General features: G+C 39.9%; 1 protein-coding gene across 2 annotated transcripts in view; it reads left to right on the forward strand.

The window, feature by feature from the left end:
- The window catches only part of SCD5 (stearoyl-CoA desaturase 5), a 152,716-nt gene that overhangs the window by 114,263 nt on the left and 21,767 nt on the right, over nucleotides 1-16,686 (forward strand). For both annotated transcript variants that reach the window (XM_047854730.1, XM_047854731.1), the window contains exon 3: nucleotides 14-219. In XM_047854730.1, the coding sequence (XP_047710686.1) occupies nucleotides 14-219 (206 nt within the window). The remainder of the gene's footprint in view (nucleotides 1-13; nucleotides 220-16,686) is intronic.

The following is a 16,686-nucleotide window of genomic DNA, read 5'->3' on the forward strand; positions in this document are numbered from 1 at the left end:
GTTCTCTCTGCAGAATGACATCTTCGAGTGGTCCAGGGACCACCGAGTCCACCACAAGTACTCAGAGACCGATGCTGACCCACACAATGCCCGCCGGGGCTTCTTCTTCTCCCATATCGGGTGGCTCTTTGTTCGCAAACATCCAGATGTCATTGAGAAGGGGAGAAAACTTGACCTCACTGACCTGCTGGCTGATCCTGTGGTCCGATTCCAGAGAAAGTAAGTGAACAGACACCATAGACTTGTCCCTCGGGGACAGGACCAAGAGACAGAGCACAGTGGAGTGCAATAATACCCCCAAGTAGTTCTCCTCATACCACTTACTCTCTTATTAGGATTTATCTCTGTTTATTCATTTTCTTTTGCTCATTAAGTCTTCCCTATTTACACAATTGTTTTAATTTTAATTTTAAATGGATTTCCTTTATGCCCAAATGTCATTTCCTTCAGACCAACCCACATGACTGATTTCACGGAATCTTTTTCTGTAGTTCCCTACTCCCCCATTAGAGTTTCCCTGGGGTGGTGGGGAGGGCGGGGAGAACTTACTTCATTTTAGTGATCCTTGACTCCAACAGCATTGGACTCTATCCAAGTATACTTCTCTGTTCTCCTGGAATTCTCTTATAGTGATGGCTCTCTTCCCCTGACTCCTAGAAATGTTACACGAGTAGATTTTTCTGCAGAGGAAATGTGATCATGTAACAGAGAGCCTCAAAATGCTTGTGTGCACTAATGGTGTTAGCTGAGCATATTCAGCCAGTCAGCATTTACAGGATAAATCTACTCTCAACAGGCACAGGGAGAAAATCGCTTGTAATTGTGCTGGCAGATAGAGTGGCTATTTTTCACCTTTACCAGGAAGCTGGCATAGACTATGTCCATGTTGGTCTGCATCTGCAAAGTTGGCCACTATGAGAGCATTTATAAATGGGCTTTTTGCCCCAAAGTAATGAATTTATGTGCAAAGAGAGACAATTTATGAATTACACTCTGGCTAGAGTCTTGATATAATATGGTGAAAACGTGGTTACCAGAGGCCATCTCCACTGACAAGCAAGAGTCATATTTGAGACCTTATCTGAATAGAAACTCTTGAAAACAGAAATGGAGGCTGTGCCTTTGTCTGACACAAATGATTCTTGCGTGAAAGGAAGTACGGCTTAGAATTGTGCTCACTTTCCCCCCGGCCTCCCTCTTTACATTGGAGTGGGCAGCAGCACATAGTGAGAAAATGGCGGACCGTGGAGATAGACTGCCTAGGATCAAACTTTGTGGCTCCTCCATGTGCTAGTAAAGACTGGCTCTTGACCATTATCTCCTACAGTTCTTATGAGCACATAATGGAAAAAAAAATGTATGGGAAATGCCTGGCTCATAGTTAAGAGCTTAGATCAGTGATTATTATTATTCCACAGGCAGTTGCTAGTTCAGAGGACTCAGTGTGTTTCCATCCCCTGCTTCTGTTGGTTTCTCCAGAGGGTCACTGTGTGCCTCAACACAGCTCTTTCTGGTGGACACACCCAGTATCAGTAGCCAAAAGTTCTCTAGCAGAAAATAACAAGAGGTTTTTGATGAACAATTAAATGATTTATTCGTTTTGATTTTTCACCATAAACATAAAGTCTTAAAAATCATTAAAGAAAATCTGCAAAATTCAGAACAGTGGAAAGAAAATAATTCAAGTCCTAACACATAAACACAGCCACAATTAATAATCTGTAGTGTATCTTTCCATATTTTGTCCACATATCTGATATATTTCATATGATGACAAGCATACTGCATATGTAATTTTATGTCTTGCTTTTGAACTTCAGATTATGTTGGAGGCACCATTGTTGAAGGCTGTGTGAGTTCACTAGTTGAGTGTCACGGTTTATTTAACGATCACTCTGCAGCTGAATATGTGTGTCGTTTCCAATTCTGTGATATAAATGATGTTGCTATATAATTAGTAATGCTTTGGGACAATCAGGCCTTAGATTAATTTGAAGAGCTCAGATGAGAAGGCAAAGGATCTTCTATTTTATTAATGAGAACTGGGCTGAGTATAATAGTCTGGGTTTCTCTCACCATAAAAATGGAAGATCTTTTTTTCATCTTTTTCCTTAAAAATGTGGTAATTTGATTCATTAGATTTGTACTCATGGCACTTATGTCCAAAGACTATTTCTAAATGCAAGCAGAAGAACAGAGACTATTTCAGCATGTTCCCTAAATAGTTACCTGAGAATATCTTTCCTCACCAGCCCAGTGACCAAAGGGGGTTGTAGCTATCCATCCACTCATATCATCCAGTCATATCATCATTTCGTATATACCATTGAGCTCCTGCTAAGAATTGGTGTTGAGGATACAACCTTCAAGATTGGCGGCTGTATCCCCCAGATTTGCAGACCAGCAGGGATCCCACAAATAAATGTACAGACAGTTATACCCTCATGAGAGAAGTATTGTAAAAGCGTGCCACAGGAACACAATACGGGCTGGTGAGGGTGAGGGAGGGCCTAGGAAAGAAACTAGCTTCTAAGCCAAGACCTGAAAGATGACAAGAAGTTAGATGAAGATGGGGGAAAGGATATTTAATATATCTGTCGATACATAGAACTATATAGAGCCATTGAACTTTAGAACAGGGAGGGACTTTGTAAATCATTTAGCTCATGCCTTCCATTTCTCCTATGGGAAAACTAATAAACAAAATATAGATAGAAGGTTGGGGATAGAAGTACTGCCTTGGTCTTTTGGGGCTGCTATAACAAAAATACCATAGACTAGGTAACTTAGACAACTACATTTATTTCTCACAGTTTTGCAGGCTGGGAAGTCCAAAATCAAGGTGCCACAGATTTGGTGTCTAGTGAGAGCTCTCTTCATGCTTCATAGACAGCCTCCTTCCTGCTGTTTCTACACATGGCAGAAGGGGGGAAGGAGCTCTCTGGGGGTCTCTTTTGTAAGGACAATAATCCCATTTGTGAGGCCTCCACCCTCATGACCTAATCACCCCCCAAAGGCCCACCTCTTAATGCCATTGCACTGGGAATTAGGTTTCAACGTGTGAATTTTGGGGGGACACAAATATTACCCTGTGGCAAGAACCTACATCTCAAATTATTTGCTCCGTGTTCTTTTGATTATACCTTGCTGTTTGAAAAGGGTTACAACAGTTCTCTTAAGTGTAGGTGAGTACTCATGTTCATTGGTAATTATCCAGCCTGGAGAACACAGAGATCCATAATCTGAAATAAGGCTTAGAATCACTGCACTAAAGGAGAGAGCTTCCAGAATACACAGAGGTAGTACAAGGGTTTGGATATTTTCAAGTCTGTGAAGCCAGCTTTATTGGTTCTGCCAGTCAGACTGTATGGAGGCAACAGATTCCTTAAAGAATGAGTCCTTGCACTTGGGGTGTAAGCTGGAGGAGGGATGGACCCTTCATTGGCAGGACTGCCACATCAAGTCTAAGTCCTTGCTACCCTTAGCTGAATGGGGGACTCCTTGCATAACAGAGATTCGGCCCTGGGCCACTTTGATAGTACACCTTATAGAGTTGATCTCCTTGTCAGAATCCCCACCTGCTCCTCTGTGGTTCTGTGAGGGCACCAGGCTCTGTTCTGGTTTTGATCCCGGGGGTTTGTAGCTAATTCACTAATGTTAGTGCTGCTCCAGCACTAATATTGCAGTTGGTTGATAAACTTGTGCTCAGCCATCCTCATGAAAGTTTACCAAATAAAAGCTTGCCTTGTCAGAGAGCCAGGCTTGATCAACTTTCCATTATACAGTATAACAAAAGAGAGAAGATAGTGGCATTAAACATAACAGGAGGACAACACAGTTCAAGCTATAATTCTAGACTTTTCGTCTAAAGAAAATTTTACCAAGGCTATGATAACAAGTAGTTAACTGGACTGCTTCAAGTTTTGCTCTGCTGCCTGGTTGTGAATGACAAAATGGCAGGCATTAGGAGGTGAGAGGGAGAGAAGCTAGTGGTATCACATTCAGACTTTGGCAACTGAGCCCTGCCTGAGGTTCTATGCCTACAAGAGTTGTGCTTTTCCCTACAGGGTGAGGAGATCACAGGGCAGAGGCACATACCACCTGGAATCTTCTCCCACCTGTATACGTTGCCTTGGGCTCCAAGGAACCTAGAATTCCCTGTCCAAATGGCTCTGAGCCTACTTCCAGAGCCTACACTGGCCTCTCCAGGGCTCTGTCCTCCTGGTAGAGATGTGTACACCCTAGTCCTGAACAGTCGCCAAGAGGCAGTGTTAGCCTGGAGATGAGTTTGGCTGTCCATAGAAAGAGGATAGAACTAGGGGTGGAAAGAGAATGGGGCAGATCACAGGCTAAGGGCCTCCACCTCTGTTCCTGGTCTGGGCCCTACGAATATCAGGGTGAGCCTAGAAGGGGGCCACTCATAAGACTGGCAGTAGGTCTGTCAGTTAGGAATTGTGTTTGGCCAAAACAGAATAGAAGTTTATTTCCGTCACATATAAAATAATTGTGAAGGCCCAGGTTATGGTAGCAACAGTGTCAGTTGAAAACCAGATTCTTTGATCTTTCTGCTCCACCAACCTTAGCATGTGACTTTCATTTCTTTCATTTTAAGGTCCAATGTGACCACTAGAGCCCTAATCAGGAGGAAGGTGAGGGTGAGGGGTAACACTGCTCACCTGAGTCAGTCACCTATAAGGAGCTTTCCCAGGGGCCACATATAGCCTATCCACGCACCTCTCATTAACCATGTCAGGAAATGTAGTTTCTTGGTTGATGCCTTACACCCTTGCATAAATTCCTGGTTTTGTTACCATGGAAGAAAGTACGAATTGGTATGAGGTAGGCTCTCCCGTAGGTACTTAATTACTTAAGCAAAATAACTAGCCATCACAAGTGGCTCAGTCTGACAACGTTTTCATTATAAAGCAAGTGAGTGGCCTTTCTGCCACCATTTTCTAAGCAGAAACTGGAATCTCACATCATTTTTCCGGGATGGCAGAATGAGGATAAAAATCCAGAGGCTGTTCTTAATAATGCTTTGCTTATCCCATTGATTCCCATATTAGATAAGAAATTCCCTTAGAAGTAGCATGCAGACAATGTCATGTGTATTTTTGAAGGAGTTAACAAGGATACTAAGCCAGACACATGAAAACAAGGTCCTTGCCTCATTGCCATAGTATGGGATTAGCTAAGAGAAAAATGGTTGGAGTGATTCAGAAAGGTAAAGCACTTCTGTTTTGAAACCCTGGAAAGGTATGAAAATGTGTAAATTTTGCCTTTCCAATAAGATTGACACTTGAATGGTTAGAATCTATTTAAGACCTCCTTCACTTCAATTTCCCCCTGGTCTGTTATCATTAGTCTTTTTCTTTCTTCAACAATAGCATCACATCTCTCAGTGACATCCTCCTTTTTGTGTCTTTATGTCAATCCTCTGTCCAAACCCCACATGTATTTCTGTGTTGGTGACATCAAATTGCCAGGGCAGAGCGGTCAGACAAGTCTACAAATGACTTATTTTCACTTCTCTATCTCATCCCCTCATCTTCCATGTGGGGGATCCCCTAGGGACTGGGATGAGTCATCTGGGAATTTACAACCAACATAATCCCATCTCAGTTGACAAAATCCATTGCTTTTTCATCAGGGTTCCTCGTGGGGCCCCCAGGGAGTCTCTTTCTATTCTGAGTCCATTTTCCTTGGGGACCTACCCTACTTGTTGCTAAGTTAATAGAACAGCTCTTCTCTAGATATTAGTGACGCTGAGTGGCTGAGTACATTCAAGGCCTTAGTTGGTTAGTTGCAATTTGTGGAAAACTCTACAGAAAATGATCCCCAAATGAGAGGACCTGGATGATGAGATATTCAAACATCTAGTCATGTGGGTGAGATTTGGGGACATGGAAGCAGTGCCTTTTAAGCACAACCACCCTCTGCTACTCCTTTGCACATCAATTACCCTTAGTTTGATCACTGCCCGTCTCACTTGGGTCCCTAATGGTCCTGCAACAGTAAAACCAAACTGGCTCCAAGGTGAACATCACTTGTCTATGCTATATGCAGATCCCAGCTCTTTGGTACACTCTGTGCCAACTCACACCTTAATAATGTAAGCCATGAGAAAATGAACAACTCAGGAAACAACAGATTTTGGTGAGGATGTGGAGAAAGGGAAACACTTTTGCGCTGCTGGTGAGAATACAAACCAGTGAAGCCACTCTGGAAAACGGTATGGAGGTTCCCCCCAAAATTAAAAACAGAGCTACCCTACAACCCAGCAATTACGCTACTAGGTATTTATCTAAAGGATACAAAAATGCTGATTCAAAGGGGCACATGCACCCTCAATGTTTACAGCAGCACTACCAACAATAGCCAAATTATGGAAAGAGCTCAAATGTCCATCAACTGATGAATGGATAAAGAAGACGTGGTGTATATATACAAGGGAATATTACAAATATTCAAAAAGAATGAAATCTTGCCATTTGCAGCAATGTATTATGCTAAGTAAAATAAGTCAGTCAGAGAAAGATAAATATATGATTTCACTCATATGTGGAATTTAAGAAGCAAAATAGATGAACGTAGGGGAAGGGAAGGAAAATTAAGATAAAAACAGAGAGGGAGGCAAATCATACTCTTATGATACTCTTTTAAATACAAAGAACAAACTGAGGGTTATTGGGTGGGGAAGGTTGCGGGGGTGGGCTAAATGTGTGATGGGCATTAAGGAGGGCACTTGCTGGGATGAGCACTGGGTGTTATATATAAGTGATGAATCACTGAATTCTACTCCTGAAACCGTTATTATACTATATGTTAACTAACTTGGATTTACATAAAATTTAAAAATAAAAACAAAAATAAATAATGTAAGTGATGAGGCACATGGTGTTTCTCAGGATTCAGCTTTCTTCTCGTTTCTGCATATATCACTTTTCATTCAAGAACTATATTTTGAGCACCCACTATATACCAGAAATTGTTCTAGGTGCCGGGGATGGAACAGTCCACAGGAGAACCAGATTCTGGAAAATATTTGCTCCCTCTTTCTAGAGTTCCCCCATTTGGGTTTGGGGATGTGCGAGAGGATGCCCCACCATACATCTGCCCCTCTGCCTGACTGGGCCTCTCTCTCCACAGAAAGATACTTTTGCTGCTCCCCTTTCCATTTCTCTTGTTACTCAGTCCCTGTTCCATGAATCTGTTTTGGTTCACTTCCTCTTGTCTATTTGCCTCTTTCTGTCCTCACAGTCTTTGTCTCTTCACCTGCCGGAGGGCTTTGTTCCTGCCTTTGTGCCCTTCTCTGCATGGGTACACTTTCCCTCATCAGTCACACTGTGTTCTCCAAGCCATGAAGTTATTCCTCTTGCATAGTTTTATTAGAGAATAAAAGCCATTTAGCCAATTGTTCAGGCAGACTTTTTCTTCTTTTTGGAGGGAGATGAGGAATTTTTGTCCTCTTGTATTCTTTCCTCATGTCATGATCTTGTTCTGATTTATTCTTTCCATACATTACTTCTGCATGTAAATATTCTCTCTTCATGAATCTTGGCTTCCATTTCTGAGGGGTAGTCTATCTTTGGTTAACAGCTTGAGCCCTGGAATCTTCTCTCCCATTCTGTCCTCATCTCAAATCATTGCATTTTGTCTTGGGGCTGTGAAAGTTTTGAGGATGAAATAATTTTTCTTTGAATAGTGTTCCCTGCATCCAGCTGTAGTTGCCAGAAGTTAAAATTATGAATCTCTAAGTTCCAAGGAAGATGATCAAATCAGCTAAAGAAGTGTAAACTGTATTTAATTAGATTCCTTTTGTTAAAAGTCAATGGAAGAGGTACAACATCCTTTACTCTTCTTCTTAAACCTTTGGCCTTTCTAAAGCAACTGATTGCTATAGCCAAAGAACCAAATTATACTCTAGGATACAAGACTGGTCCAGTATTGAAGCTGTAGCATTAACACCAAAATTTCCCTATTTTAGTGGTTAAAAATTTAGGTGAGAGAGAAACCAGTGTGGCATATAATTCAATGACTAATTTTGACTTTTTAAAAATTTCCAGGTCAAAATGTTATTTGTTTGCCTGTGTAAGAGGTACTTTTCCTATGAGAACTTTATGAAAACTTCCTCTCTCTCTCTCTCTCTCTCTCTCTCTCTCTCTCTCTCCGTGTGTGTGTGTGTGTGTGTGTGTGTGTGTGTGTGTGTGCATGCACATAAAAATACATCAACTGTATTGTCATTTTTCTTTCCCCACACTGACCATTCCATTTCTATGTGAAATTCCCCTGGCAAGATGAGGAGACAGTTTCTCAAATGTCTGGAATCTGAATACATCATTGACTAGCATGTTAGACATATTAACTAACAGGTGTCAGTGGATTCTGCAACTGCTGTTTATAAAGTGTTATCTTAGCTTCATTGTTGATGGCAGCGAAGGTGACTTCATGCATCTTTGATATACTTCCGTAGTCAATAATAACTACCATTTACTAACTGCCTATTATGCACTGTCTTTTCACACATTATCTCTGATCCTTTCAATAACTGTATCATGTAGATGATGGTATCTGGATTCTGGACTTGAATTCTAAATATTCTGGCTCCCTGTGGCCTCAATTAACCATGTCAAAAAAGAATAGCAGATGTTTGCACTAATTTATTCTCTCTAGTAAAATATTCGTTGCTACCAAAGCTGCAAAGAAATCTTAGCTAAGTTTTAATGTAAAAATTAAGTAATTATGTAGTAGTTAAGGCAAGATTAAATTTTATGAAAGACATTTTTGTGGAAGTATAAATTCTCAGTAATACTTAGATACCATCAATTCTTGGCTCTCTTTTGAGACCATGTAGAGAATAATCTTTTAATATTTTCTTGGAATAAAAAGTCCTTCAGTCATGTATGTGGTTCCAGCTCCAAGGCTTTATCCAGTAGGGAGAGAACCAATACTCTTATAAGAGGCTTTTATTTAATACTTATTTATTCTCTTAAAAGTTAGATGTATTACCAATGGATTATGCCATCAGAGAAAAAGACCGTTTTTGCCTTTTCATTGTCTCTTTTTTATGAGAAAGGTAAAAAAGTGGAGAAAGATTTTCATAACAGAAAACTTATCTTCTAGTTATTATTTTCTCCAACAATTACCTTATAAAATTTTTCTAACCTCAGAGCTTTGGATCCAAATACCACCTTTAAAAAATAATTAAGACAGAACATAAGAATAAAATTCTCTTTTTAGTACAAAATATCATAAAAGTTAATTGTAGAAAATTTAGAAAATGCAAGTAAGCTTCATAAAGGATAAAATCATTTGTAATCCTTCCACTTAGAAAACATCAGTTAAAATTTTGCTGTATATCCTTCTAAAGTTCTTTTTAATGGACTATGCTCTGCTTTCTTTTTACAAGACTTTATTTATACCCTATATATTATTTCAGGGTAATTAAATAAGAAAAATATATTTAATATTTGCCTTCTTTATTTCACCTCTAGCCTCATGGTTTTCTGTGTGTGTGTCCTAATTTCCATTTGATATCATCTTTCTGCCTGAACAACTACCTTTAACAGTTCTTGTGGCACAAGTCTATTGGCAATACATTCTCAGCTTTGCTTATCTGAGGTCTTTATTTTATCTTCATTTTTGAAAGATATTTTTACTGGACATAAAATTCTACATTGGCAAGTTTTTTCTTACAGATTTTAAAAGATGTCCATCCCTTGTCTTATGCTTTGCATGGTCTCTGAGAAGTCTGCTGTGATTCTTCTTATTATTCCTCTGCATTTGATGTTTCTTTTTTCTCACTGTCTTCAAGAATTTTTCTTTGTCATTGCTTTTCAGAAATTGACTCTGATGTGTCTAGGGTTTTTTTGTTTTTGTTTGTTTATTTTGCGAGGAAGCAGTTATCTTGCTCAAGATTCTTTGGGCTTCTTGGATCTGTGACTTGTTTTCTTTCATAAATTTTGGAAAATTCTTGGTTGTTAGCTCTCCAGACTATGTTTGGCCTTGTTTTCTCTCTCCTTCCACAGGAACTCTAATGACACCTATGTTATACCATTTGATGTCGTTCCGCAGCTCTTAGAGACACTGTTTTATTTAATTCACTCCTTTTTATCTTATATTTCCATTTGCATAATTTCTATTGACCTATCTCCAAGTTCACTAATTCTTTCCTTAGCTATATCTTGTCTGCCAATGAACCCATCAAAAGAATTCTTTATCTCTGATACTGTTTTTTAAGTATAGCATTTGCACTTCTATATCTTCTATCTCTCTGATGATATCTCCCATCTGTTCATGCATATTGTCCATTTTTTCACTAGATCTCTTAAATGTGTTAATTATAGTGAAAGTACCTGATAGTTGCAACAGCTTTGAGTCTGGTTCTATTAATTGCTTTATCCCTAGACAGTGTTTTTTTTTCCTTGCATTTTTATGTGATTTATAATTTTTAATTATATGCTGGACATGTCTACAAGAATAGAAATACTAAGGTAAATATAATTTATGTTTAAGAATGGCCACACCTAGGGGCACCTGGGTGGCTCAGTTGGTTAAGCGTCTGACTTCAGCTCAGGTCATGATCTCACGGTTTGTGAGTTCAAGCCCCATGTTGGGCTCTGTGCTGACAGCTCAGAGCCTGGAGCCTGCTTCAGATTCTGTGTCTCCCTCTCTCTCTCTCTGCCCCTTCCCCACTCATGCTCTCTCTCTCTCTCTCTCTCTCTCTCTCTCTCAAAATAAATGAACATTAAAAAAATTTTTTTTTAAATGGCCACACCTATTCTTCTTTCAGGCCATTAATATGGGTGAAGGGGATGGGAAAAGGTGGAGGTTGAGTCAATGAGTTAGGAGTTAAGTTAGATTTGGGTTTAGTGTACCAAAGACTTTGGTGGAGAGCTGCTATTATCAAATGCTTAGAGTAGACCCTGGAGTACCAGAGAATATTTCTAAGTATTAATGCTTTTGCTTTCAGCTTTCAGCTGTGCTTGCATACCTGTGCCACAGAGGACATCTCTCTCTGTGGTCTCGCCCTTATCTGAACTAGGGGAGACTTCTATTGCTTGCTTGTCTATGCATGTCTTAATGTAGGGGGTTGGGATTTCTTTGCTGTCTTAGTCCCATATCAGACTTAGGCAAGCTCTGTGCCTAAACCTTGGGGTTAATACTTCTTGAGCATTTTTTCATCTTCCCCAACAATAGGAGATCTCTGCTTTGAAGCAGTGCAAGATCCTGGGCATAAGCCAGGTTTTTGCTTCCACCTCTGCTTCAACAGCAATGACTCTGCCTATGTCTGGGAGTGGGGGGGAGTTTCCTACTCCTCCCTCAAAACAAGCAGGTTTTGTTTCTCTTGTTCTTGCAGAAGTATTGGACTTTTGCCTAGTCTTAGAGGCAAAAGGTTTTCTGCCCTCCCCCAGCAGCTTAAGACTTTGGCTTTGTAAGAGAAGTCTCTGGGGAAGAGGTCACGGCTTTGTGCTTGTCATTTGGTGGCAGCTGGTCACATCCTGCATGTCTATACAGTGGAGAGGAGCTCTCTCCAATCTCCTACTTTGCCTCTGACTTTTTTGTGAACACTTAATGCAGGTCTAGAGAAAAGACCTGTAAGGTGAGTGCAAACTCCCTTGTGTCTGAAGCTCTAAGCTATTCCAAAGTGACAAATTAGCCCACACTTGGCCTTTAAGGATTTTAGCTAAGTTTTTAGCTAATTTCTTCTCATCTATTAATATGGTGGCCCCATCCTTCCTTATGCTCTGCCAAGTGAAGAAGTTCATGGATGGGCTTACCACTCTTTGGAATTCAATTCACTTAGTTGCCTTGTGACCTCAATTCTCTGATGGGCTCTAGAAAAGTTATTATTTTGTATATTGCCCACCTTTTCTTATTGTTCTGATGGAAACAATGTTCTCTTATGACTTTCTACATCCTAAGTGGAAGAAGAACTCTGTGTCCTGTTTTATAGGACCTACAGTTTTTCCCTAATGGAATCCTGTGAAATCTTTCCAGTTTTAGTGCCTACTTAATATTTCATTGTGAAGACAGGTCATTAATTCTGATGAACATTGAATGATTTTCACCTTTTTTTATCATTAAAACAATGGTGAGATGAATAACTTTATACATAAATTTTTTATCATAGCTATGATATTTTCCTTTGGCTAAAATCAGAAGAGCTGAGTCAAATAATATGTAAATTTCTCAGCTTGTGATACTCATAGTCATAATGGATTTGCAGATCTTTGATTATTAGTGAGACTAAATATGTGGTCATGTGTTTTTTGCCATTTGCCTTTTAAAGGGGATATGCAGTTATTTTCCTCACAACTCCAAATCCACTGTTGGTCAAGGACAAAGGTACTATCTTTTCATTTCCTTCCTCCATTTTTGTTGAAGAAGAAAATCTAACAAAGTGAGATGCCAAAGCCCACTTTCCTACCCAGAATCCTTCTGCCCTTCCTGGAACAGGAAGGTAGAACAGCCACAAATGAGTCTGATGTCTACAAGGCAAATTAACACATGGAACATTTACATATTTCTTGTTCCTACTATCCCTGGTACTCTGAGCTGGGATATATTACTTGATAAGTAATAACAGTCATTTTAGTGCTGTTTTGCTTCATGGAAGACTCTCTTTCTAAAGAATCCAGCAACGACTAAGCTAGAAAGAGAGTAATATAGGAGAAGTTGTTTAAACAAGAGGACTCTGAAGGCACAAATGCATATATTTAAAGTAAGAAATAAATTGTTTACCTGGAAACAAATCCATTACTTACTGTCCAACTTGTAGTTCTTGCCATGAAATGATTTACGAGGTTAACGTCCCTGTGACAGCTATTTTGTGAAAACTTTTAATGAGGCTGAGTCCCTTTTTAAAATTGAAAGAGTATGATTCATACATATTTGTGAAATTCAAGTGCATTTTCTTTGTTACTGATGCAAACTGCTAATGGCAGTATATTATGGGGACCCCTTGTCAGTTTACAGTTGAAGTGAAAATATTGTCTTCAGTAATGAATTTGTTGATAGCTGTTCTATTACCCAAAATGAATATTTAGATTGTTCATGTGCAGGTTCTCATGTCAGAGCTATTAGGGAGATTTTTCTTTGGCACAATTTATTCTAATTCCTCACTCTTCATTTCACCATGTTATATCTTATTGAACATGTCAAGGTATGATTAGGTTGAGAGATAGGTTTTGTTACAGCCACATTTTGCACAGGAGCACTGGAGAAATTACACTAAACAACCCTGGTTAGAATTCTCGACTATTTTCTCTTCCTTGTCGGTACAAAGGATTTCCAGAGACAAGGAAAGGTCCTTAACCAGGAGGCTGCACTGCAAGATGTTTTGTGAATTGCATCAAAAATATATATTGAAAAGTAACCCTTCCGGGGGGTGTCCTGTTTGGCTTCATTATATACTCACTGAAACCACCCTTCAAAGTGCCTCTTAATGCTGCATGCCCCTTCTGGGCCCCTGGAGATATTTGGAAGGTCAAAAGAGAAACACACAACAGTGGGACTTGGTGATATTATATAAAGTAACACTGGTGGCATTATGTATATTGTATGTATTTTTGACATTATATAAAATAATAGATATGCATTCAAAAATCAAGCCATTTTTTAACTGTGTGACACATAGATAAAATTATAATGTATATTGCATTGGATTATTTATTCATTCATTAATTTGGTTGACACAAAGAGGCAGCTATGTATGGAGAAGTAAAACAGCAACTTGGAACCAAAAGAACCCACGTTTGGAATTCTCCAAGATTTCATTTCCACAGCCATAAAATGGTGATAGTGGTGATATATATCTTACAGAATGATTGAGTGAATAAATTAGTTAATGTATGTGAAAGTGTCCATCACAGAGGAGACGTGCAATAAATATTTGTGCAGTTAACCACACATAAGGCACTATATGGAAGTTACTCCATTCAAGAAGACCTTAGTTCTAAAACCCTGTTCAGGTGTCCATTTTTTTTTGTAAGTTCAAAGTGACCAAGAAATGTTTAAGTTACCAGTTTCCAGATGCATCTCCATAAATAAAAACATAAGTGGGCCCTTCAAAGCTTTCACCCGGGAGTGCTGTTCTCTTCCATACATTCTATTCAACGTTTCTCCCCAAACGTGGACCTCTTATGGCTGCATCACCCTCCTTTGCCAACACGAGATTTTGCTGATTTTGATAGGCCCTAAACCCAGCAACTTTGAACCTACAGAGACACCCTTACCTCACAGCAGACTTGTCAACACTTTCCACCAAGCCTAGGATTAAGTTCACTCATAACTCCTGGCCTTCACCAGGACTGACAAAGTTTAGGCCAAAGGACATCGTTCGTTGCTGCTAACATTTAACCACAACCCCCAAAACTTGCCTTTTTCATTCCACCAATACCTGTTCCTTCCTTTTTGATTGGTATTTAGTCCTTGGCCTTCAGGGTTCTTCCAGCTCTGCCAGGAGCACCTGTAGCATTAAGCATTCGCTCGCCACTTTCAGTCCTGAAAAATTATCTCCACTTTTGTTTCCGTCAAAATTGTGTCTCTTTTTTGCAACTTTTGACAAAAGTCACTACTTTTGTGCTTTTCAAACTGATGATGTTATTGATATTCATAAAGTAGCTCAGAACTGAGCGCCAATCCAGCCAGCATCCCCCTGACTAACAGACCATGTGTGGCAGAATGATTGCTTGTGGCTGCTAATACCATCCGCTGGTGGTGGGTAGAGTGGATGCACTTTCTTACCCTGCTTTCTCCGTACTGTGAACCTCCTTAAATGGCCAAGTTGTAAGTAGAGGCATTTCTGTACTAAGGGATATGGAAGATATAAAGAGAAGAAAAGGGATAGTCCTTGCTTTTATTAATCATATCATTTAATTGGGAAGAAAAGACACACACTTATAAAATAGCCAGAGGCTTCCAAGTCCGTATATGAAAGTAGCTGAGAGAATTCACAGTAAAGGAGAGAAGGATAGAATGAGGTTCTTGAGGTCTGCATGGTTCATGACCTTCTCCTGATGCTCTCATTCTCCCAGAACACTCTATCCCTTTGTTACCACTTCTTTTACATCTTCCAGTAAATGTTTGTAGTTTTCTAAATATAGATCTTCTACGTTTCTTGTTGGGTTTATTCCTACACATTCTGTAATTTTTGTGGTTATTGTTAATAGGAATCGCTGTTTTTATCCCAGTGAGAGGGACAGGGAGTGGATACCCAGACGCCTCATCTCCCCTCCCTCAAAATCCCAGTGGACAGCGGAAACTGTCAAGGAGTCCCTGACTTTTTGCAAGCACCACCGGGCACTGCACCTGGAGAGGATGCCATTGAGGTTGTTGCCCAAAGGCAGAGGGCTCCAATGGAGACCCCCATCCTATCAGCTATCTGCTGACTTAATGAACCTTAGAAATTAAAAACCCGCCTTCCTCCCTCCTTGCTTTTTCTTTCTTTTTTTAAGTTCAAATTTTTAAATGTTTATTTTTGAAAGAGAGCGCAGGGGAGGGGCAGAGAGAGAGGGAGATCCAGAATCCAAAACAACTTCCACGCTCTGAGCTGTCAGCCCAGAGCCTGGTGCAGGGCTTGAACTCACAAACTGCAAGATCATGACCTGAGCCCAAGTTGGATGCTTAACCCACTGGGCCACCCAGGCACCCCCCTCCTTGCTTTTTCTTAAAGAAATGGTTCCACGGATTCAGAAAATGAAAAAATGAATGAATGAGAGCATAGGTGAATCATCCCTTCCTGGGGAGCATATCTCATTGCTAAGGGTGTTCGAAGAGTCCAATTCTTGAGTCTAAAAAACTGAAAATTATAAAAATTTTAAAGGATGAATTCCTGGTGAAAGAAAAACCAAAGACATTACTGTCAGCCCACTAGCTGAGGAAACGCTCGTCAGAAATCAGCTTTGAACTGTCTCCCTGTCCAAGTCACTTACTTCTCCTCACATTACCTATTTTCATATAAAACAATAACAAATCTGTCACACAGATACAAAGACTCTTAGTGCTGAGATAATGTGATTTGTCAAAACATGCTCATTGACTCAACTGAAGTGTGCTATCTCTTCTGACATTTGGCTCTCTGTTATAAACCTACTCTTATCTTGTCTTTCATTTTAAAACAGAGAAAAACAATTACTCAGAAGTCCTAACTATCAAGAGATTGAGACAAACCCCATATATCTACATATATATGTTTCAGGATAAATGAACAGGCTTTCAAATTCTGTCCAACTAAGAACCTGGATTTTTAGGATAATGAAAACTTTCATTTATAGTCAGAGAACCAGTATTTGTTTTAATGGATTGAGAAAGCAACACATCATGGGTGACTTGGTAACTAACCCTTCAGGGGCGCCTCGGTGGCTCAGTCGGTTAAGCGTCTGACTTCGGCTCAGGTCATGATCTCAGGGTTCATGAGTTCAAGCCCTGCGTCGGGCTCTGTGCTGACAGCTCAGAGCCTGGAGCCTGCTTCAGATTCTGTGTCTCCCGCTCTCTCTGCCCTTCCCCCACTCACACTCTTTCTGTCTCTCTCTCTGTCTCACAAATAAATAAACATTAAAAAAAAAACCTAACCCTTCAAGGCACGAATGAGATATGAAGAGTCTCAGAATCCCAGGTGGTGATGAGGGGGTTTCTGGAAAGCCAAGTGCTTCCAGAGAAAAAGAGGAATAGAAATTGGGAAAG

The sequence above is a fragment of the Prionailurus viverrinus genome, chromosome B1 (genome assembly GCF_022837055.1).
Source record: "Prionailurus viverrinus isolate Anna chromosome B1, UM_Priviv_1.0, whole genome shotgun sequence".
NCBI lineage: Eukaryota > Metazoa > Chordata > Mammalia > Carnivora > Felidae > Prionailurus > Prionailurus viverrinus.